Source organism: Patiria miniata, unplaced genomic scaffold (genome assembly GCF_015706575.1).
Source record: "Patiria miniata isolate m_02_andy unplaced genomic scaffold, ASM1570657v1 HiC_scaffold_24, whole genome shotgun sequence".
Lineage (NCBI taxonomy): Eukaryota > Metazoa > Echinodermata > Asteroidea > Valvatida > Asterinidae > Patiria > Patiria miniata.
In genome coordinates, this window is record NW_024037063.1 from 13,946,576 (window position 1) to 13,968,388 (window position 21,813).

The window sequence follows — 21,813 nt, forward strand, 5'->3', positions numbered from 1 at the left end:
TTTACCAACATCCTAGTAAGGTATTTCGTAAAAACTTGGTAGTTTTATTTTTCGATGTTTGCAAATGTTGTATTTTCCCTTTAATAACTTATTGTTATAAAGTTTGCGGGTACCACAGGTTAATGTTTCAAAGAAAACTGCATAAGTGTTCAAACCACAAACCTTTCCTTTGACCGATTTTGAACCATTTTTACAATTACTATTTAATTTATCCGTATATGAAAGATTTGTTAGTTAATGGATGGGGATGGAGAGTTATTCTCCTAGCGACATCTTCTTGACTTCATCGTCGATTGGTTCCTTTTTGGTTTTCTTCTTCCCGCCCTCCTTCTGTTTCTTGTCCTTCTTGGCTTGCTGTTCGTCTACCGGCGCCGGCTTGACAAACTTGATGATCTCCTTGTAGGCTGATGAGAAAGGACACAGTGAAACGTTTTGAACTTGGAGCTCATATTTGGGTGTTGCCAGATTTCTTTTTGACGGTGGTGACATCATTCAGGGGCGTCAATTGGGGTGGGAGGGGTGGGGATGTGACCCCTCCCCCTTCCCACCCCAATTAATCATTTTTGTCGCCAAACTTGTCTTGTCCGCAAAATCGTATGTCCATTGGCAAATATGCCACAATGAACAGTGCCAACTATTGTCCGATAATGACATATGTCTTCCACTTTGAACAGCTCCTCATTAGTCAGATAGTGTCCATTCCCCCTGCCCCACCCCCTTAATTTGCAGCAGCCGGGTGATCGGAAGAAAAAAATGACATCATTTCATACTTGGGGCCCATTAAGAGACTTGTACATTTGTATATTTATGCATGTACATTTTCGGCACTTACAAGTAGTTCCTATTATCAAATAAATGTTAATTTAACATTCACTAAGGCCGCAAAAATGGGGGGGGGGGGGGAATGGAAGATAAGCAAAAGAGGTCATAGTGAATTTCACTACGATGAGTGATATTGCCGATATTCCGTTCGGCAATATACAGGGGAAGGGGCCAGGAAACATTCTGAGCATTGGCAATTGAATGGTTTCTTACATAAGGGCTGTAAACGAAACGGACAGTAACAAGTGGATTGCTTACAGTCTGGCATGTACGGTTTCAGAGCCTCTGGTATTACGATTCCTTCATCAGTTTGGTTGGTTTCCATGATGACGCATACCATGCGTGTGTTGGCACACATCGTAGCATTCAACATGTGCACGTACTCCGCCTGGAAAAAGATCAAACAAGCTATTTCTTAATATTACCAGTAAAGAAATTTTTAAATATAATTCTACTAACTTCTCTCTAACAAAGGATGATTGGACTACTTTATATAACTGACATGCAGATCCTTGTCATTTGATTGGTGGAACTAACATCACATGACATTCATTATTGCTCCCATTCACGCCGGGGCTCAAAAGCCCCATTCACCCATGGTGAATGGGATTTACTGTTCAACAGTTAGGATCATCCTTGTTCCATGGCGCGGTATTTGTGTGCAAATGCATGCTGGTGTGCGCGTTTAGCATTGTGCATAGCGCGTATTGTTCCCAAGAGCCAGTAGCTACAGAGTTGGGTTCAAACATTTGGTGAAGGGGTGGTTTGGAAGAGAGAAATACATTTCCCACCAATGTTGTATTGAAATAGAAAATCACTTTAACTATAATCAAATGACAAGGATCTATAATGTTGGTTATATAAAACAAAAAATGAGTGGCTTTAAATCTGGAAGTCCAGATTTTACCTTGCGATAATATTGCTCCCATTCCACTCAATATTTGTATACTAGTCGTCTATTTGGAATCGGCCCAGGAGGTACGCTTGCATCGCTGGTTAGCAATAGCCATGCACATCACAAAGCACAATGGGAGCCAGGTCCGGGAAGTTTTGTGATGACGTTTTGACCATCGTTTGACTAGAGGCGTTTGCATGTCGCTATTACTGTGCAGGCGTAAGTTACATCTCAAATCAACCACTAGCCGACTAATGGTCCTCACCAAAACTTGCTCTCAGCTTTAATGAACCCATCAGCACCTGTACAGTACTGGGGCGGTTAGGGGCGGTAAAGTAGAACGTTGTTATACCGAACACCGCTATACTGAAGATTCGGTTATACTGAACTTGGCCTTGGCTCCCGATTTTTGTGCACAAAACTTAGCTAACATTGTTGTTGAAAAATATCAACAGAAGAGTGACAAGTGGCTATTATCTCTCCAAGGAATAGAAGGGGAAAGCCACCATTGCTGTAGGTAGTAAGCTCATAAACTGCGTGATTACATAATTCAATAGTCCGCACATGTTCAAAGTCGTCTTTCAGTAACTACCAGGGCGTGCAGGGTGATGTTCTGAAGGGCGCTATTTATTGAAAAGTGAGTACCAAAGCACCGGCAGCTTAAAATCGCTATACCAAACGATCGCTATTATGAACAATTTCTGTGGATCCCGCGATGTTCTCTACAGCGGCGTTTCACTGTACAGGGAATAAGTGGCAGGGTAGTTTGGAGTGTAACAGTGACTTATAGTCGCATCCTACCAGTCTGAACAAAAGATCAATATAGCGGAGTCCGCGACCAGCGTTAGAAGTCGTTACTGCGGTGGTGTCACGCTCATGCTGCACGCGTTCTTGAAGACGAGGCGCACGTGCATTTTGGTATTGCTATTGGTCAAAGGAGCCCGGAGTACATGCGTACTACCTGAGCGCGACTCGCGCGAGTCTGGTGCCACCGCAGAAAATGGCTGCCGTCGGATTTGTCTATAGCCCACTCAGATATGGGCTCCGTGCGCCGACGAAAGAGGGCACCCTTTTACCTAGCAACGACGTCCCATGGGCGGGGGCACGCACACTGTTCCTTGTGTGTGACGCACGTACACCAGGGGATTTGTACTTTGTACACGCAGTGGCCGCGCTTTGCAGCAAATGAATTGCAGTTAGGCAAGATGGCGTCGGTCGGTCACCCCCAACTGTACTCTCTTTGCCGATGAGGGGGTACTTGTGAACGGAGCGGATAAAGTCTTAGGCTTGCCAGTGAGTCGTTGACCTTATGACCTCTGGCACGGGGTCATCTCATTTAAATATCCACACTCGTATGAACAAACATTGTATTTCACGTCAATATGCACTAACAAAGTAGACTACAGGGACGATATGATATTTGGACACGTCTCCAGGCTACCATCTTACCTGTTCATTCATCTTCTTGGTTTGGCCGTGCCGTACCAGCAACCGCCTAGACTGGTAGTCGGTGCAATTGGAGCATGACACCAGCTCTCTAAATGCACCCGAGCCGGGGAACCAGGCCTCGAGGTCATGTTTCTTGGCCGCTGCGTTGTTCAAAGCACCTAAATGCCATGAAAAAAATTCAAAAAAAAAAAAATTCAAAAAAATAAAATATAAATTATTAATACAAATTAGGCAATTCAAAAATATCAGGCCTCTGTTTTGGTATTTTTCTGGTTTTTTGTTTGGAAATTAAGGCAGAAATGTACGAGTAATAGAAAATTGTCAGGCCAAACGAAAATTTTAATCAAACACAGCGTACCTGAAACAATGTTAACGACTCGATAGCTGACGCCCAGGTTTCGACACAATCCTTCGGCGTTTTCAAGAAGCTCGTCAAACATCTCCCAGGATTTGTTGTCCAGGGGCGATGTTAAACAAAACTGCTCAATCTGAAAGACAAGACGATAACAAATTATATTTGCTGTGGCTTGGCTTGTGAATTTTGTGAGTAAAAAAAAAAAGGTAAATTATCTATAAAGAGTGCCTAAACAACAAACCCTCTGGCATTACAGCCATCTTGCATCAGGCTGCAAGCTGCATTCTCATTGGCTAGAGGTTGAAAAGTATAAGTATCATGCACCAATCAAAAACAACCTCTCATTGGAAATGCCAGCCAATGGAAAATGCTACTATTTCTAATTCACAATCGTCATAATTTGTTTCCAACAGCTCATAAGGTAAGTATTTGACCTGAAAAAACAATGTTTTTTTTTAAATGGCCTTCTTAACTCCCTGGGCCTGCATTGATGGAACCATTTCTTGATCCTCCAAAGTAAATAAAAACAAACCCTGTGTACTTTCAAGAAGTCTATGTAGCAAGCCCCATGAAAAGAAACAGTAGGCTACCAGCTTCGGTCAAAAAATTGGGCCACCGGTATCAAAATGATCGAAAGGAGCAATGCTCACAGCGATTTTTGGCAAGGTATGCACATCTTAGAGTTTGAAAATGTATGATAGCTTTGCAGTGAGGGGGGTGGCAGTTTTTTTGGTGTTATCACTTTTATTTATTTTTTAAAAATGGCTGCCAAATATGCTTGTTACCGGATTAATTTTTATGTAGTAAGGCCAAAAAAAAAATATTCGGTCTCTGGTCAGACCAAAGTTCTGGAATTGATGCGGCGACGCAGCTTTTTTTTTTTTGGCATTTTTTTTTTTCAAGCTTGGATTGTACAGACAAGGTGGTACTATTGTGCTTTTGTTGTGTCCTCATATACATTGGGGCCCTCCATAATTTGCCTTGGTGCCCTCCATCATTTGCCTTGGTGCAATTTCCCCATTCCTTGGTACAAAAATGTGAGGAGGTACGGCAATAGAGGGCGCTGCTGTAGCTACCGCGGACAATTTGAAGAAAAAAAAAGGTTGACGCGCATGATTAAAATCGACGCACGCGCTGACCAAATGATAGCATCAAAAAGCTGCCACCGCTGCAATGCTATCACATATTTTTCAACTACAGGGGTGCATAGCTTGCCAAAAATCACAATGACCATTATTCCCCTCATGTGATACCGACCAAACAATGAGGCTGATGGCCTACAGTGGCTGGGCTTTAACTGCCTAAAACCTCCTGCAAAGACTCCGTGTGGTTTTTGAAGATCTGGGGTTAGGGTAAAAACTACCCACCTTTTCAAACTGATGTACCCTGAAGATGCCCCTGGTATCGCGGCCGTGGGATCCAACCTCTTGACGGAAGCATGAGGAGATGCCGGCGTAGCGTTTAGGGAGTTCATCTACTGCCATCCATTCGTTGCGATGGTAGGCGGCGATGGGTTGCTCAGAGGTGGCTATGAGATACTTCTCTTCTATGGTTGCCTCCTCTGCCTTCTCACTGCCTTTACCAACCACCTGTGGACAACAAAAGCGCGAGGTTTATTTCTATAGCCCTAACCCTCCAGGGTATTTGGCTCGAAAAACCTGCTAAACACAACAGTGTAACCTGCTCGGCATGGTGACCGTTTTAGCTGATTTTCGGCTAACTTTGACCCAATTTTTGTAAAAAAACGTGTTTGACAGAAAATTTAACAGAATGGATTTTTTTGGCAGATTTCTGGCAGAATTCTGCAAAAATGGTTATTTGACGGAAAAACAGTAAATTTGAACAAAAAATGGTACATTTGTTTTAAAAAGCTTCAATCCTTTCAAAAAAAAACCTTGCATAATTGGACAGGTTGGCTGGTCTTGGTGCCGAGGTTCACTTGGAAACGGACTTTGTCGTGGCCGGATCCGCGTTTAGCCCTAAATTTATGCGATAATTACATAACATCTTTAGGGACTATAGATTGTTTAAAATGTAATTTGAACCTTAATTAAGGCAACACTACCGATCTGCATGTGATTTTAAGTGTTTATAGTGTATTTCGAGTAATTCTGGTGAATTTGGCAGATTTTTGATAAATCTGACAGATTTTTGATGTGCATTTAGCAGAATTTGGCTCTGACCTTACAGTCACCCTGCTGCTTGGTGTAGCCAGATCTATCAGTTTAAAAAGCTCAAGGCCGAATTGCCCCAGAGTCGGTGGTCACCAACTGCAGCAGGATACAACTGTGGCATTGTTCAATGGGACTAGCTCTCATTGTCTCAGAATTGGCAGTCTATGGAGTGACCTGGCCTCGCGGTTAAGGGCATTGAATTCGTGGTCTGCGGGTAATTCTGAAGGTTGTGGGTTCGAGTCCAGCCTGGGGTTGTGGTGCGTGTGCCCTTGGGTAAGGCACTTTGTCACTCATTGCTTCTCCCCACCCAGGAGTAACTTGTGTTGGATGACTTGTGTTGGATTCTATTACAACACTTTTTTTAACTGCACTGTACAGTACTGGCTCGAGAAAATCAATTCACCGATGAAACTTGTTACCTTGTAGAGTTCTTCATCAAACTGGCTGAGTTGAGCCACTTCTTGCATGACCTCCTTGCGCATGAAGAACGGCGTGTAGAGGGGCGTGTAACCCTTCTCATGGAGCAAGCGCAGGGCGTACTGCTGGACTGCTTGGGAGAGGAACACCGCGGGGCCCTAAAGTAAAGGGAACATTTGGGGGAATGGTTACCACTAATTCACTTACAGCAGTGGAAAGATTGTAGCATATGTTACGCTCTAAAAGATATGTTATTATATATATGTATACATTTGCTAATTTGATGCTGAAAACCATTACTTCTGCATCCAATCCTAATAAAACATGAATCTTTAATAAGACTGCACTTTATAAAAATAATATATGAACCCTGCAGGGAAGGATGAAAGATACCACTAAACTGATAAAAGAGCAATTTTCATCCAAACACACAAATCTTTAAAAAGGTCTGTTATGGTTAAAAAACCAAGGAAGATCACCTTTTGAGAAAACATTGCTTTTGACACCATTGACCAAGAAATGAACTTTCATAAGATGGAATCAATTTTTTTTATTGGCTCTTTACCGACGTATAAACACTGTATACTCGGTGTGTTACTTCCCAAGTGAAAGTTGGAAAAAAATCACTCGGGTGGGACTCGAACCCACGACCTCCTGCTTTCTAGTGCAAATGTCTTACCACTCGACCACCGAGCTTCCATCTTAGGAAAAGTTTAATTGCGGAACCCGCTGCTACACGTACATCAGATTGGAACCAGCCAACCGATCCCGCAAGCTCGGTGGTCGAGTGGTAAGACGTCTGCACTAGTAAGCAGGAGGTCGTGGGTTCGAGTCCCACCCGAGTGATTTTTTCCACCAACTTTCACACGGGAGGTAACACACTGAGTATACAGTGTTTAAACGTCGGTGAAAGGCAAACAAAAAATATTGATTTACCAAAAAATGACATAAAATATATTTTACGCAAGGCTTTACTGATTAGTAATGCCCACGACCATTCAAAATAAGCCTTACCCCAGAATAAGTTTTATCATGAATTCTCCAATGCCCACCACTGTGCAGAAACACAACCAAACATTCTTCATACTTCAATTTCAGGCCATGTCATGCCCCATGTTACGTAAAACAGGCATGGCTCTACCTTCCTCAATCCAACAAAATCCTACCAAGGCTGGTGGATTTAGAAGGATCAGGAAGGGTTAGGGTTGACCTACCTTGAGGAAGTACCCCCTGCTGCCAGACACGATGGCTCCTCTCTCTCCATCCACGCCATCAATCATGTGAATCAAGTCAACGTGGGAGTACCTCTTCCTGACTTCACAATCTCCTATCATCTTGACGATACCATTATCATCCTGACAATCAAGCAGGAATACACCAACATTACTTCAAGCCTTAAAGTCTATTCTGTAATTTTACTTCTGTTTTAAACATATACTGTACATTTAACTCTTTCGAGTAAGAAATGATTTGCTTCAATAAGACAGAAATAAAATAACGCTGAAGCTTTCGTTTTATTAGCTGATATACATGTATTAATAGTGAGTGTCATTTCGAGCCAATCTCCTTCTTGTAGCCCTAACCTTGCTGAATCCAACAGGATCCCACTATGTCACATACCCAATGGAGCCTGTTGGATTGAGCAGTAAACCCCCATGTGTACATTCCTCATGCAAAATGTTGGATTCAGCAGGCAACTGAACCGCATTATAACGCATTGTTGGACTCCGTTGGATTCAGCAGACAACTGAAAATGAGGCACAGCGGATTGAACAGGAAAGTCCGGTTGGACTCTGTTGGATTTAGCAGGGTAGTCCTGAGGAAGTACTGGGGGTTAGGGTGCAATTTTGTTTTTGATCTAAATAAAATGATAGGGAGAAATATTGACTGTTAAAAGGCACTGGATTTCATGGGAGTCCAAATTTCATGTGACACTGGAAAAGTGTTTAAGACCAGCCAGCCGGTCTTTATCTACCCTTTAAAACTGGCCATGTGACGGGCTTTCAACCAATAGGAATGGGTAAACTGTCTTGGGTCACTGGTTCAAATCCCGCTCCAGTCAATATCTTTGTCCTTTTTCATAGTGTTTATAACTACAGATTGAATCTAACTCATAATGAATAACTGAACCCTTACAGGCACACTTATATTTCACATAACAACAGACATAATTGTTGTAAATTGTCTTGCTTAACACTAACCTTTCTCAAATCCTCCAAAATCCTCTTTGCAAAATGGAGGATTTTGCAGGATTGAGGCTATATGACAAAACTGTGTGGCTGATTTTGGAAGATGCACGGTGTCAAGGTCTTTGGCCGGACCTTGCGTTGTTTATGTTCAGCGGTGCGTAAACTTAGGTCTAGATTAATCCTCCGCACTGCTCCAGGATGTCACTGGCTCTGTCTCAACATATTGACAGTGATTGCTGGAGCATTTTGCAGGATTGAGGCAGTGGTCACCCCTCCAAGGACCACATTCAATAAATAACGGATGATTTTGCAGGATTGAGGCTGTATGCAATTTTCACATGAAGGCATTGCAGGATTTTGCAGGATTGAGGCTGCATCCTAGCAAATATGCCTACGGAGTTAGGGTAAGGATACAAGACCCCCCCCCTTGCCTTCACTTGAATCACAGCCTGATGTCTGCCAGCACATGGGAAGAACCAAAAACCAAAAACCCCTTACCGCCACAGGCCAAAAAAATCAGGGCAATAACAGAAGGAAACGGTTTGTTTGTCAACGGGAAATTTTGGTTTCTGAGAAGGGAGGGAAACCCCAGAGACTTATTATAGTGAAATGCAAACAAACCAATTGAAAGCCTTAATACATTGTATTCTTTGTGGATTTTGGACCCGAGCCAACACAGACTTGTCACCAACTTCAACAGACATTGAAATTGAATCTAGTCAACTGGGCCTTGAAACTTGCGAAACAGCCCAGTGAACTTGGATCAATTGAAACTTAATTAAAATTTTAACCAACTCTTGAATGTCCAAAAATATAGATCAACGTACAGACCACTCATTAGAAGTTAAATTTGTTATTCCACCTAAAGTCTTATTTTTCAAAAAGCGCATGACAAGGAAGATCTGGGTGAGGGTTTGGGAAATACAGCAATTTTTTCGCTATGTTCCAAACATGAAGTCTGAGGGTTTTTTGTGTGTGCGCGCCCTTGATTATAACATTTTCAAATACATTATTGAAACTGCAAATGTGTGTTTTCTTGTTGTGGGAATGGCCTAGTGAAAACACTTCCAGTCTGGTAATATTAGCTACGAGCATGTGATATAATGATCTGGTAAACGGTGCCCTGTGGAGACATGTGCATAATAAGGAACAAAAGATAAATTGTATACATCTCCACAAGGCAATTTTCTATGGGTGAATACGTCTCCACAAGGTTATCACGAAATAGATATATGGATTTTACTCAAAAAGTAGGAATCTCCAAGGTGTGTTGATCATCGCAAATTGAAATATTTTATGTAAGGGATATTAAGTCTGAATTTCAGCCCAGGAAATTAATTCTGGTTAAAGTAGGAGCATTTTGAAACGACACTTTCAAACTCTAAATTTTAGAACACGAGAACAAAGAAATGACAAGGTGACAAATTGCAGTATGTGTGGGTTTTGACCTGAAATTTGAGCACTCTGTGAGGACAGGACAGGGGTGATGTCAAGTACTTAATTTTGTTTAGAAATAACCCAAAGGTGAACAGCATTCCCCCCAATAGTTTGCATCCTGCCTGTTTTGGGGCTGAAATGGAAAATCGAGCTGGCAGATGAGGCGCTGGACCCCATCTTGTGTACCTCATCGTTGCTGATGACGACAGACTCGTGGAGGAAGTTGCCAATCTCCATCAGGTTCTCTCTGCGCGTGGTCTCACACTGGATGCGGTCCTCATTGCACTTGGTGATCTGGTCATCGATCAGCTGCCTGGCCTTCTTGATCTGTGACACTGTCAGCTCCTGGCCAAGGTCAAAGGTCACACAGTTCAGTCAATGGAAGACCAAAATTTGCAAACTTAAGAAAACTATTTCAAAATACAAAAACTCAGTCATAAAAACTTGTGATGTTTACCATTTAACGGATGGGAATGCACAATTTGAGAAGTAAAAGGGTTAGGTTAGGACATAAACCGGGGAATAAGCAGTCTCACTTTGGGATCACAAAATGGGATCTACCCGATGTTCCCCAATACTGATGTTCCCCACTACCGATGTTCCCCCAAATCCTTAGGATTAGGGTTAAGGTTAGGGCTAGGGTTAGGGTTATATTGGTAGGGATTTCGGGGAACATTGGTATTGGGGAACATCGGTATTGGGGAACATCGGTATGCACCCCACAAATGGCCATTTTCTTCGCATTTTTTTTTTCTTCGGTAGAGAAGGATTTGCAGTGCTAAGCAAAATCAGATATACCAGCTGAAATGAAACATGCTGTATGTTGCTTGACAGATGGCTTTGCTTGGTGAGTTAACTTGCTTAGCAGTTTCTACTGTTTAGCAGCTCCCTAGGTTCAGGGGTTGTCTTCTGTAAGGCATCATGTGGTAGGATTACCTTCAAGTCTTCTGCTTTGCAATCACTCAGAGCCTCTGCAATCTTGGCGGGTAGTTCCTCATCCTCGCTGCCAACTGGCTCCTTGTTCTAGAATCATGAACAACAAAAATGAAATTTTACTCGGCGCCTTCAAATAGAGCTTGTTAAATAAATATACAGTACTTTAGACTGTAAACACACACAAAATTACTGTTTGGTGGATGCTCAATATTTACATGGAATGGAGCACATTCACTTTCAAATGTAGTTGCCTGTACCAATATCCATTCATTGTGGGTGCTTATTTTAGAATACGAAACATGTATATCTGACTTTTGGGGGAGGGGTGGGGAGGTGACAAACAGCCCCATCTACAGTTCCTGAACTGAAGAGTTTAAGTAACCGATTTTTTTATTAGTTTCAAGAAGTACAAATATACTTAAAATAAACGACCGATCGATTAGGTCCCGCCTTATGCGCACGTGAGCAACAACACGTGTGCCACGCCCTCTACAATGCCGCACTGCAAGTTTCATACCTGCCCGTCTTTAGTTCACACATGTCGGACATTAGTGCATGCATGCGTGATTAAGCGTCATCGAGTGGGGATTAGTGGAAAGTCTATTGCAATCCAAGGCAACTCCTTGGGATTTTTCTCAAGATCTTGGGAATTTAGGCCAGGGCTTGGGAACGTTTCGCTGAGCCTTGGAATTTATTTGCGTATTGAGAACACACAAAAGTATGGATTGTGCATGTATGCGCAAAATGTTAACTGAAGCACTATGTGGGCCACATTCACATTCAAAATTATGGTCTGTGCAGCTATTGTGACATAATGTTGATATCTTGGGAAATCTTGGGAATTTTTCTGCGGTCATCTTGGGATTTTTAAATTTGATGAGTGGCCACGGTGATTCAAACTATAGCAGATCTGGGCCCAATTTCATGGCGCTGCTTAACAGTAAGCAGAAAAGTTGTGCTTACTATAGCAGAAAAAAGTGCTCAACCTTAAGTACTATTTCGCGGCGTGGATGTGCTACGGGTTGTGCGTGCATGGAGATTTCTATTGTTACGATTTAAGCAACTTTTTCATCTGAAGTTAAGCGTGCTTTTGCTGTGCTTACTGCCTACAGTCTCCCTGAAATAGGTGGAGGCTCTGTAAGCAGAAAATCTTAATAGCAGCGCCACGAAATTGGGTCCAGGTTGGAAGTGGGAAATTCTACCTTCATCTTTTCACCGATGATCTTGCTGCAGAGGTTCTTCATCTTGTTCAGGTTGTCAGCCTCATAACGCACTGATGAGAAAAAAACATAAATGCATCAGATAAACAAGGATGTTCAAGATGAATGAAAGAAACTTATCATTCAGCATTGACTGCAAATTTCTATTGACTGTATTATTTCTAAAGCTACATGTATTTTTATCAAAAAAAGGACTTGATGCAATTTACAAATGAGACCTGCCTCCACGAAGCCCTGACAAAGTTGCATAAGTTGTTTTCACACAAATGGCAAGTGAAGTCACTTTGGAGTGAAACCGACCATTTTGAGGTTTGGAGGTTTTCTGAATTGGAAACTATAAATCTACAACCTCTCAAAGATTGAATATAATCTATCAAGCTGAAGTGTGCTTGTTAATTGATTTAGTGAAAAGAATGTGTATAGAATTTTATACAAAAAAAGCATAAATTCAATACAGATGTTTAGCTCATAATTGGGTTGTCAGGGTTTTGTCACTTGACCTTTCTCCCAGGAGTGGTAGAGTCTTAGTACCTATGAAATCATGATTTTGAAGCTGAAAATCTCAGGAATTTGAAAATACCGAAATCTAAACAACAAATTGTCCAGGTTTTGAGGGAACAGGTCTCAAATATTAATATTCTTTCAACGGGGTGCACATTTCTGAGTGAGTCACCTTGTTGAAGACAAAAGAGTTTAGAGGTTTAGAACTGTTAAAACATGTTATAATCTGTTTCCTTGAACACTTCAGGGCATCTTAAAATTGAAATAAGAGGCTTTAATTTGTCATTTTGTGTTGTAAACAAGTGTTCAATGAAACAGATGGGAAGCTTCAAACAAGAAAACAATGTTCAGTCCTATTGATTTGAGGTGTGCAATCACACCCACGCCATCACACGCCTAAAAGCTTCCTGAGAAGTGCGAAATAATTGTACCCCTGAATTTCCCAGAACCACAGAATCACACACCTAGAAAACCACACACCTAGAAAAACCACACGCCTAGAAAAATCCAGGTGTGCCCTTTTCCACACCCCTGTGATTTTCAAATCAGTAAAACACAATTTCCTTGTTTCTGATTGAGCCTAATGGTTTTATTTACAATGTAAGTTGGACAGATTCATAAAGTAAATCATGTTGATGTGAACTGTGACTGTGACAAGTAGTAAAAGGTAAAGGTAAAGATGCCGAACCAGTGTTAACAGGAACGGAGTGCCCATCTCTCTTTCATTAGCGATTGGGCCAGACTCATATGCTGCTGTGGGGGGATCACCACACCTCCTCCACAGCGAGTCTGTTACCTTCCCAGCATTAAATAATGCCGGTACCCATTTAACACCTGGGTTGAAAGGAGTAATTGAGGTAAAGCGCCTTACTCAAGGGCACAACGCACATGGCCACGGCGGGGCTCGAACCCACAACCTCACGATCATGAATCCTGTGCTCCACCGCTAGACCACACGTGCCCACAAGTAGTAACCATGGTAACCATTGATTTCTGTTGGATCCAGCAGGTTTCAAACTTTGATGATTGTCACATGTATGATGTTGGACTCATTAGGGCCAAGGACCCCAGGCAGAATGCTGAAGTGGGGCAATGCTATACACAAAGAATAATGGTTGAGTTTTTTTCTCACTTCAAAGGGTGTTTGTTAACTTGTACAGCGAGGAGGAATAAAAAAAATGGTCCACACAAAACCATATTTTGGATTAACTCTCCTGTGGTTTGACCATTCAAAACACCTCAAAATCTGGGTTCTGGCAAATTGGAGGACAAAAAATGCAGGACCTTTTAAAATCCTCCAGAATTTATTGTTACTGCACTACCACACCTTTCAATTCCTTTCGAAAGGTATTGAAAGGCAACTTACTGAATTTGCCCACAGAGTTGCTTCACCTTCCGAAACCTTTCGAAAAGTTTCAAAGTTCCAGCACTATTTCACCTTTCAAAACCCTTTCAGTCAGGCAAATTTAAAATGTTTTGAAAGGTCTGATAATTCTCTGCCAACTGCACTGGGCATAGCAGGGTGGATTCTCAAAATCTTCTTAGACTTTTTTTCCTCCAGCCAAATCTTGAAAAAATTCCCACTTCTTTTGGCTTTAGACTGTTCGTCACTCTATAGATTGATACCAATAACCCCACAAACAATTACGCATTTCCTTGAACATGACAACATGTTTGTTGACACTTGAGCTATGTAAAGGAGCTGTCAAATACCAGAACTGAAAGCCATTAAGTGGTTTGTGTTACACTTCCTCGTACAAAGAATTCCACCAAACCTGGAATTCACCTTGTGATTTGGCTGATGCAACGCCTAGAAATCCAAGTTGAAAAAGTGCCAGGCATTGCATTACTCGTTAAAGGGAATATACATCATTTGCTTTTGCTGTAATTTTCAGAAATGGATGGATTTGGGGGCTTGGTTATATATAGGGCCTATAGCAAATATTGTTACACTGACCTTTTTGAAGTTTTGGGTTCGAAAATGCTATAAAAACCAAGAAAAACAATCATTTTCCTGTAGTCTGGTTCCCTGACTCCATATAAGAAGAAACGGAGCAGTTTATATACATGTACATTGGGGAATTGTAAAGTCATGGAACCAGTCCAGCTGGCTTGTACCCGTTCATACATTGTAGGTGCGTAATCGATTGCAAACAAATGCGATGGTCAATTGGGGCCAGTATTTGAAAAAAGCCAGTTTTTTCCAACGCTGGTCGGCCGACCAGCGTTGGAAATTGATACAAAAATACCGCTTTTCTTGAAAATGACAGTATACCAGGTGCCATGATTTTACAGGATACTTTACACTGTCATTCACTAACAGTCCAGCAAGGTATTTGAAAATAATTTGGTAGTTTTATTTTTTGATGTTTGCAAATGTTGTATTTTCCCTTTAACTAACCCTTTTCAGCTCTGCAATTAATTGTATAAGCAACTGCACACCAGCTGATCAAAAACAACACAATTATTACTAACAAACTATTGACATAGTCTGTCTGGTATGTGTACAATTTGGTTATCATATAATTAAAAGTGTCAATGCTGCTCATATGAGGTTACATTTTTAGGGTGATTAGGGTGAAGGATTTAAATAGTGTGTGGATATTGTTTGCTTTTATACACTACTTTATGAACATGTAGGCCTATAAGCTGGGAAAAAAAAAAGATGTTCGCATCTGTTTCAATGAAAATAAAAAGAGTGGCCCAATGTTTTCTAAAGCCTCTGACTAAATCTGTGAATTCATAATTTATACCTTAACTACTGGTACATCATAAACATTGCCCACTGAAAAAGGCTGTTAATTGACACAAATTTTTTTTTAATAATATAATTCTCTTTTCAGTAAGTTGTGTGATTTGCTTTTTTATTTGTTTTTCTTTTTAAATAGTTTTATGTGAATTATTCTAGCCCTTTTCAATATTTTGTACACTATTAAAAGTAGTCTTTTGTTTGATTAATCCTCCTGTTGTCTGAACAGTCACAGACAGTAAAAAAAATCAATCCTCTTCCCCTGCCATGCCTTTTACACAGGCCAGTCACTAACAGTCAGATCATATTTCAAGTAAGCACTGTGACAAGTCAAATTCAGTCAACAGACAAAAGCAGGGAAGTCGTAGGCACAGCTGGCTTATCAATCACCTACAGTCAAAGCATAGCTGTATCAAGTTACATAAAGAGTCACAGCCAATCAAGCCTGCTTTACGTAGGCTGGGAGCTCTTAACTGTTGAAAACAGTCACTCGATTGACTTTAACTGAAAGGACAACTTGGCACAGAATGCATGTTTGCTTCAGGCTGCAAAGGGAGGGTGAATAAAGCAACAAAAATGAATTCAAACTGAACAGAAATTCCCCTTTTCACCTGCAACTTTGCTTGCTTCTGAGAAAAGCATGTTGACTAATGTTGTAAATCCCCAGGTTTGTTGTGGCATACATTTTGGTATGTTGGAAATCCCACCTGTGTGAAAGGAATCCCCGCATTGCACAACATTGCAAGAGATTCCAAAAAGTATCCTGTAATGTTAAACATGCGCGGGGAATTCCAACACTGCCTCGGCTGTTTACAAATGTTCTTGACGTGGAAAGTAACTACGTACAAATATTACCGGTTCTATTTCTGAACATTAGGACTGTCTACTGGGGTAGACTTAGAAGAATCTACTAGTAAGGAATTCTGAACATGCTTTTACGATTGGTCAGGTCATGTGTGTTCCATATTTCACAGAAAAATATAAAAAAAATGTTGCAACTGACGCCACTTCAGCGGTTGTGTACAAAGTCTATTGAGAGTCAAGAAAATTTTCTAAATATTTCGTAACAAAATTGGAAAATGTTTCTCAGTCCCAAATTCATGTCTTATCATCACTTTTGTAATAACTGACCTTCATTGAGATGATATCTGAAGAAAAAAGTGGCGTCAGGTGGCTACGTTTTTTCCAAAAATACTTTGCATTTTAGAACTGATAAATTTTAAACCAATTTAAAGATTTTTAACCACAGTTAGTTATGCACAGACGTTAGGGGTGGCTCATATTCCAGCAAGAGTCCCAAATTTCTATTCAGAAAACTTTACTCATTAACATGAAGACACTGCCAAACACTGTAATGTACAAGTTTACATTTTCCAAAAAATGTGAAAAATTTTGACAATTTCGGTGGCTTGTCCGTAAAAAAACGCCAGTTCCAGCGGCTGCCGTCCATTCTCGTTGTCTTGCTTTCCGCGACAACGCACCAGACGGAAATTGAACTCACTTGCGGCGTCGGAAAGCGGTGTGGTACCTACATACATCGCGCGCACAGATTTTTTTCGATGTCATCACGTGATGCATACATTTACATAATTAGTAAAACAAAATGGACGGCAGCCGTTGGAACTGGCGTTTTTTTTACGGACAAGCCACTGAAATTGTTAAGATTTTTCACATTTTGTTTTTGTGGTCTGTTTCAAGTTGATTATTAGGCTTCGTAAATGACTGCTGAATGTATGAGGTATGTAAATGAACTCTTGGGTGGGATATTAGAGGTAAAAATGAACAATTTTTGAGAGGCCATTTTTTTTAGTGTCTCTTGCTACCACATTTTTCTAACGAACAGGTTATGCCTCCAGAGTTACATGTGAATGAATATGGAGCATGTCAGCTGGAGTTACTCGAGCATGTCGAGCTAAATAACTACATGTACTACTGCACTAAAAATGCAAATAAAAGGCTATAGTTGGGTCACCATTTCCAGTTCCACATACATGTATCTGTCCTAGGCATTAGCTGATTAGTAATGGCCTATGGGTCAGAATATTAAAGCACCGTTTTGAACACTGCACGCATTGTAGAAGCTGAGAAGTAGACTTACACTTTCGCCATTTGGTGTCTGCCTCCACGACTTTATCCACCAAAGTCACATCCTTGTAACGCTTGGCTTGATTCTCCTTTATCTTGTCGGGAATGCCTCCCTTGTCAGCACGGAAAAGCTCAACGTCTAACACCATTTTGCCGGCTAAAACAGGACTGAGCGAGCGTTGCGACTAAACCCTAATGACGAGACGGTGCGAAGTGCATGCGTTATGGTATGGAATCGGCAGCAGCTAGCAATACTGATGCAATACTTTCGTTTGGTAAATCAACGTGAACATGTGCAGTCGGAACTCCCGATCCCTTTTATGAGCATTTAGCGTTGAATTGAGTCTGGGATGCAGGCAGTGGTGAATTAAAGGTCAAAGTTCCACTGCATGCATATTCATCAGTGATATTCTTTCTTCCAAAATAAACATGATTGATTTTGTGAATTGCCGCATTATTGCCGGCCTACTCGTTTGCAGATGGACAATAACGGAAGGAAGACCTCTTTACCAGCTGACTTAAAATTGCATCTGTCCGAATAGAAATCATTAAAACGTAATGAAATGGAGTATAGTAATTAGCTGCTCACATTATGTCTATACAGATCGCGGTTGCACCTCAGTAGAGTGCGGCCGGGAAATTTACAAAATTCCGTTCTCTTTTACTAAGGAGAATTCATGATTCATTTGACACTCCGTCCCATACAACCTCATGTTTTGGGAACTTAGTTATGAGTGGGACAGCCAATGTTGGAAATGATGTAAATTACGCCCTCCCGTGTAATTGCACGGTGCACCCATGGGCGTCGCGAGGGGTGGGGGGCAAGGGGAGCAAGGAGAGTCTTACTAGACGCACCGTTGGAAAGGCCTTCTTTCGTTGATTTCTTCAAAATGACAGCATGCCAGAGAAAGAATAATTTCACAGGGAGTTTATCGATTAGTCCCCTTACTATCTTTTAACCAAGTATATTTTTCAACACTAATTACGTCAGTTAGTTTTGGGATAGGTGCAAATGATGGACTCTAGCTTTAACCTGTTCGGTGACGAATACGTATCCGGGTTGTTTAAATTAGCCTACATATCAGCCGTATTTTGAGGAGGATCTTTGTAACTGACCAGTTGACTCAAATGATAACTTAGTAAGCCTTGTATGAAAAGACTTCCAGTCAATAGTCCATTTCTGATGCAGGCGCGGTTCCCGGGTTGGGGGGGGGGGGGGGTCAACCCCCCCCCCCTCCCGAGCTCTGTCATTTTTTTTCATAGAAATTCTTTAAAAATAATGCACCCCCTGCTCTGACACCCAAAATAATTATCCTGGTAATAATGTCCACCTGTGCACAAAATACGGACAGAACCAGCTTGGTTAGGGGTGTAATCGTCGGATTTGAACAGCGCCCCCTTGTAAATTATGTAACGACCCCCCCCCCCACCCACCTTTTGATTTTCGGAAACCAAGTGTTCGCGGAGAAAAAAAAAACCTGTCTACATTTCAGAATATTTTGCTGATGACCCCCCCCCCGCAAAAATTCCTGGATCCGCCCCTGTGATGATCATGAATAAAGAATATAAAGGGATATGCCCTCTGGGACTATAACTTTACTAGGCTGACCTAACGGATAAAGATGTATACTCGCGCTTACATTTTTTTCAGATTTTGTACTTTGTTTCTCCACTCTTCAGTGCTATTGAATACATTTTTTTTGTCGTTGGGACGTTCGGAAAATAAGTCAAAATTAACATTTTTTTTCTCGTCACAAAAAAATGGTGGGGATGATTCAATAGCCCATCCCCCGGTCATAAAGTGGGGGATATATACCCCCACCCCCACCCCACCCCGGGATTTACGCCCCTGGGAAAAAAACCCTGAAACTTTCTGATGATATTCACAACTTAAAAGAACCAAACAAACAGAGAATGTATTTGGTCGCAAGTCCCACCTGTTTATTTTATTTGTTTGTCCATGTCATGCCTACTACGTGTACTCGTAAATGAACCATGACGTAGTCTCCTTGCAAAAATAATATCGAGGTGCAAAATAGAACTATGTTAGGGATGACTGGCAGCCCAATTTCTTTTTACAATCTAAGGAGTTAGATGATCGCTTGTTCAGTTATTCATTTCATGATTAATAATAAAAAGTACGTAACTTTCAAATTGGGCTAAGAAAATCCAACTCATTTTCAGATAACGACCAAGGAAGGCCGTGCCTATGTAAATTCCTTTGAAATCGAGAACTATAATAAAAATATAATATAATATTTTGAATCCATAAATTGTAGCAATGGCCATTTTCAGACGTCATTGTTTGCCATATTTTGCTCCCTTTGTGTTGATGGCGCAATGATGGATATCTTTTGCGCTTGTCTGTAACCTTCTCATTCCATGTCCAAGCAGCCACAGTCGCCGCACGGGAACAAGTAGGAGGCGACAAAGGCGCCCGCTACGCCTGCTGTACTCGCAGTTACCACCCCTTTAAATCCATGAATGGTTCTAGAGCCGACGGACCGCATCATGGCCCCCACAGCTGCCCCCGCCCCCAGAAGGGGCGTGACGTAACACCAGGGATCAGCTGTATTATTAGGGTTAAAAGATAGAAAGGCTTCAATTATCATTCTGTTATCTTGAATTAAATAAAACCCCTTACCGATATTTGTATATGGATGACAAATAACCAGACATTGTGCGGAGACCTGTGGTGCATGCAGTGAACCAGTCAAAACGTTTCTTTCTCGTTGTACACAGATATTGTTTGTGAATGTTCAAAAACAGATCTCAATGTAGGCCTAAATTATTGTTTATGAGCTTTAGGACTTGATTTTCAAAGTGTTATGTTTCTTGTATTATGTGCATCAATATTTGACATGATAATCAAACACTTCTCGAAATATTTGAGGAAGAAAAAATAATGCAAATTTTGATGGGTTCAATGCTGCAGAGGTTTGTGCACAACTTGCGCGTGCCGAGTACGTATTCCTGAAATGATTTTGGAAAGTCGACGCAGCTTGGCATGCTTGTTTCTAAATGAGTGCTGACAATGAAGAATTATAATCTTTTTAGGATGAACGATGATGCATAACAACAAAAGTCAATCTCAGCCGCATACGTTCATTTTGTAAGCTTCTAAGATTTAAAACGAGCGAAAACAATATACAGTTTCCTTCTCTTCATACGTTGAAATAAAAATATTTAAAGTGAAATGCAAAAGGATTTCTGAAAAGAAGGTCTACATCAACATGTTAGGTTATACATAAGCGAGATTGTTATCAAAATTGTCCTATGAATTCCCTGGGGGGATTCAGGAAGGGCGCGCCCGTACACACAGGACGCGAGCGCGAAGCGACAAGGAAATGTTAGAAATAGGCCACTTTTTTGAAAAGATCTGATCGTGACAGATCAACCACTTATGCTAACATTTTCATTCGTTCTCCCTCAGACAGTTTGATTTGTACATTATTTTATCATATAAATTTGATGCTTTTTAAATTAAATTTGTCCTCGGCATTTAGTGAAAATTTAAAAGAATAGCGTTTTTCTCTGTGTATATACTCCCGCGTTCTACGCACAGAATGTGCCTGGAAATATCTTGCAAAATTCATTAGAAAAATACTCAGAATCTTTTGGTCTGGAAACCAGACTACCTGTGAGCATGCATGAGATGTATACATGTTGTGTGTGCATATGTTTTATATGGGAAATTTAGTCATACAATTTTGTGCACAACAAATTAATATATATGGTTAAAATTGAATACTAAGTATCATCTAACCTGTTGCTGCTTGAACCATAAGCAGCATCAATATAAAGACGGAAACTCCTCTTTTAGTCATGACGGTAACTTCTTATTTCCCTTGGAGAAATCGTGAAAGGTGGAAGATGAATTCTGTAAGAAAAAAATTGGAGCGTGACAGGCAAAATCCGGAATAGATTTTGTGCTGGATAATCTTATTAAACATTCATGAGTTTAACATTATCATTGACTCTTCAGCAATTAAATAATGATTAACAGTTTTGGCACAAAAAAGATTTCCTATAATTATTTGAAATTAATTCTCGATCCGATCGTTAACAAAAATCAAAAAGAGTAAAAAAAAATTACCATTGAAATAAACCGAAAATTTCTTTCGAGATTCTCGGTTGGAAAAATGAGAAAATGACAATTACAAAAAAATACCTTAAATAATACGCGTTAGGATACACTCTTGCACAATAGAGGCACAAACATCATCCCAGTAGAACGCACACGTCTTCCAGTAACTGTCGTTTCAATGGAAGTGAATTCCAGAGATAATTTTAGTAATGAGCGCCAGTACACAAGGCTTTGAGCCACGTAAGCACGTCAAAGTTTACGTCGAAATCCACCAGAGCATTAAATTAAAAAAATAAATTGCTGGTACCTATATTGAGTTGTAAATACGGTTTGACTCTAATAGCACAATTATTAAAAGAGGAAATAATTATCCAGCCACAACATTTGCGGGTACGTCTGTTTAAAAAAAAATTAAATTGTTTGGGTAGTTTGTAATATGATCATTACAAATGCGGACGCACAAGGTGCCATATAAAAAAGTGATAGTGAAATAATTG

At 40.8% G+C, this 21,813-nt stretch overlaps 1 protein-coding gene and 1 long non-coding RNA gene across 2 annotated transcripts; both read right to left on the reverse strand.

Moving 5' to 3' along the window:
* Positions 1–17,514, reverse strand: LOC119732142 (serine--tRNA ligase, cytoplasmic-like). Its single transcript, XM_038205542.1, has 11 exons — positions 17,243–17,514; positions 11,877–11,947; positions 10,675–10,761; positions 9,925–10,083; positions 7,327–7,467; positions 6,115–6,270; positions 4,889–5,110; positions 3,525–3,654; positions 3,167–3,324; positions 1,081–1,210; positions 1–404 (listed from the first exon to the last, which is right to left on the reverse strand). Exons 1-11 carry the CDS (start codon positions 17,376–17,378, stop codon positions 256–258), a joined length of 1,539 nt encoding a protein of 512 aa, XP_038061470.1. The 5' UTR covers positions 17,379–17,514; the 3' UTR covers positions 1–255.
* A 1,632-nt stretch (positions 17,515–19,146) lies between these two features.
* LOC119732492 lies at positions 19,147–21,511 on the reverse strand. Its single transcript, XR_005271556.1, has 3 exons — positions 21,401–21,511; positions 20,996–21,109; positions 19,147–19,798 (listed from the first exon to the last, which is right to left on the reverse strand). It is a non-coding gene; the product is annotated as an uncharacterized LOC119732492 (long non-coding RNA).
* Between the last annotated feature and the right edge of the window lie 302 nt (positions 21,512–21,813).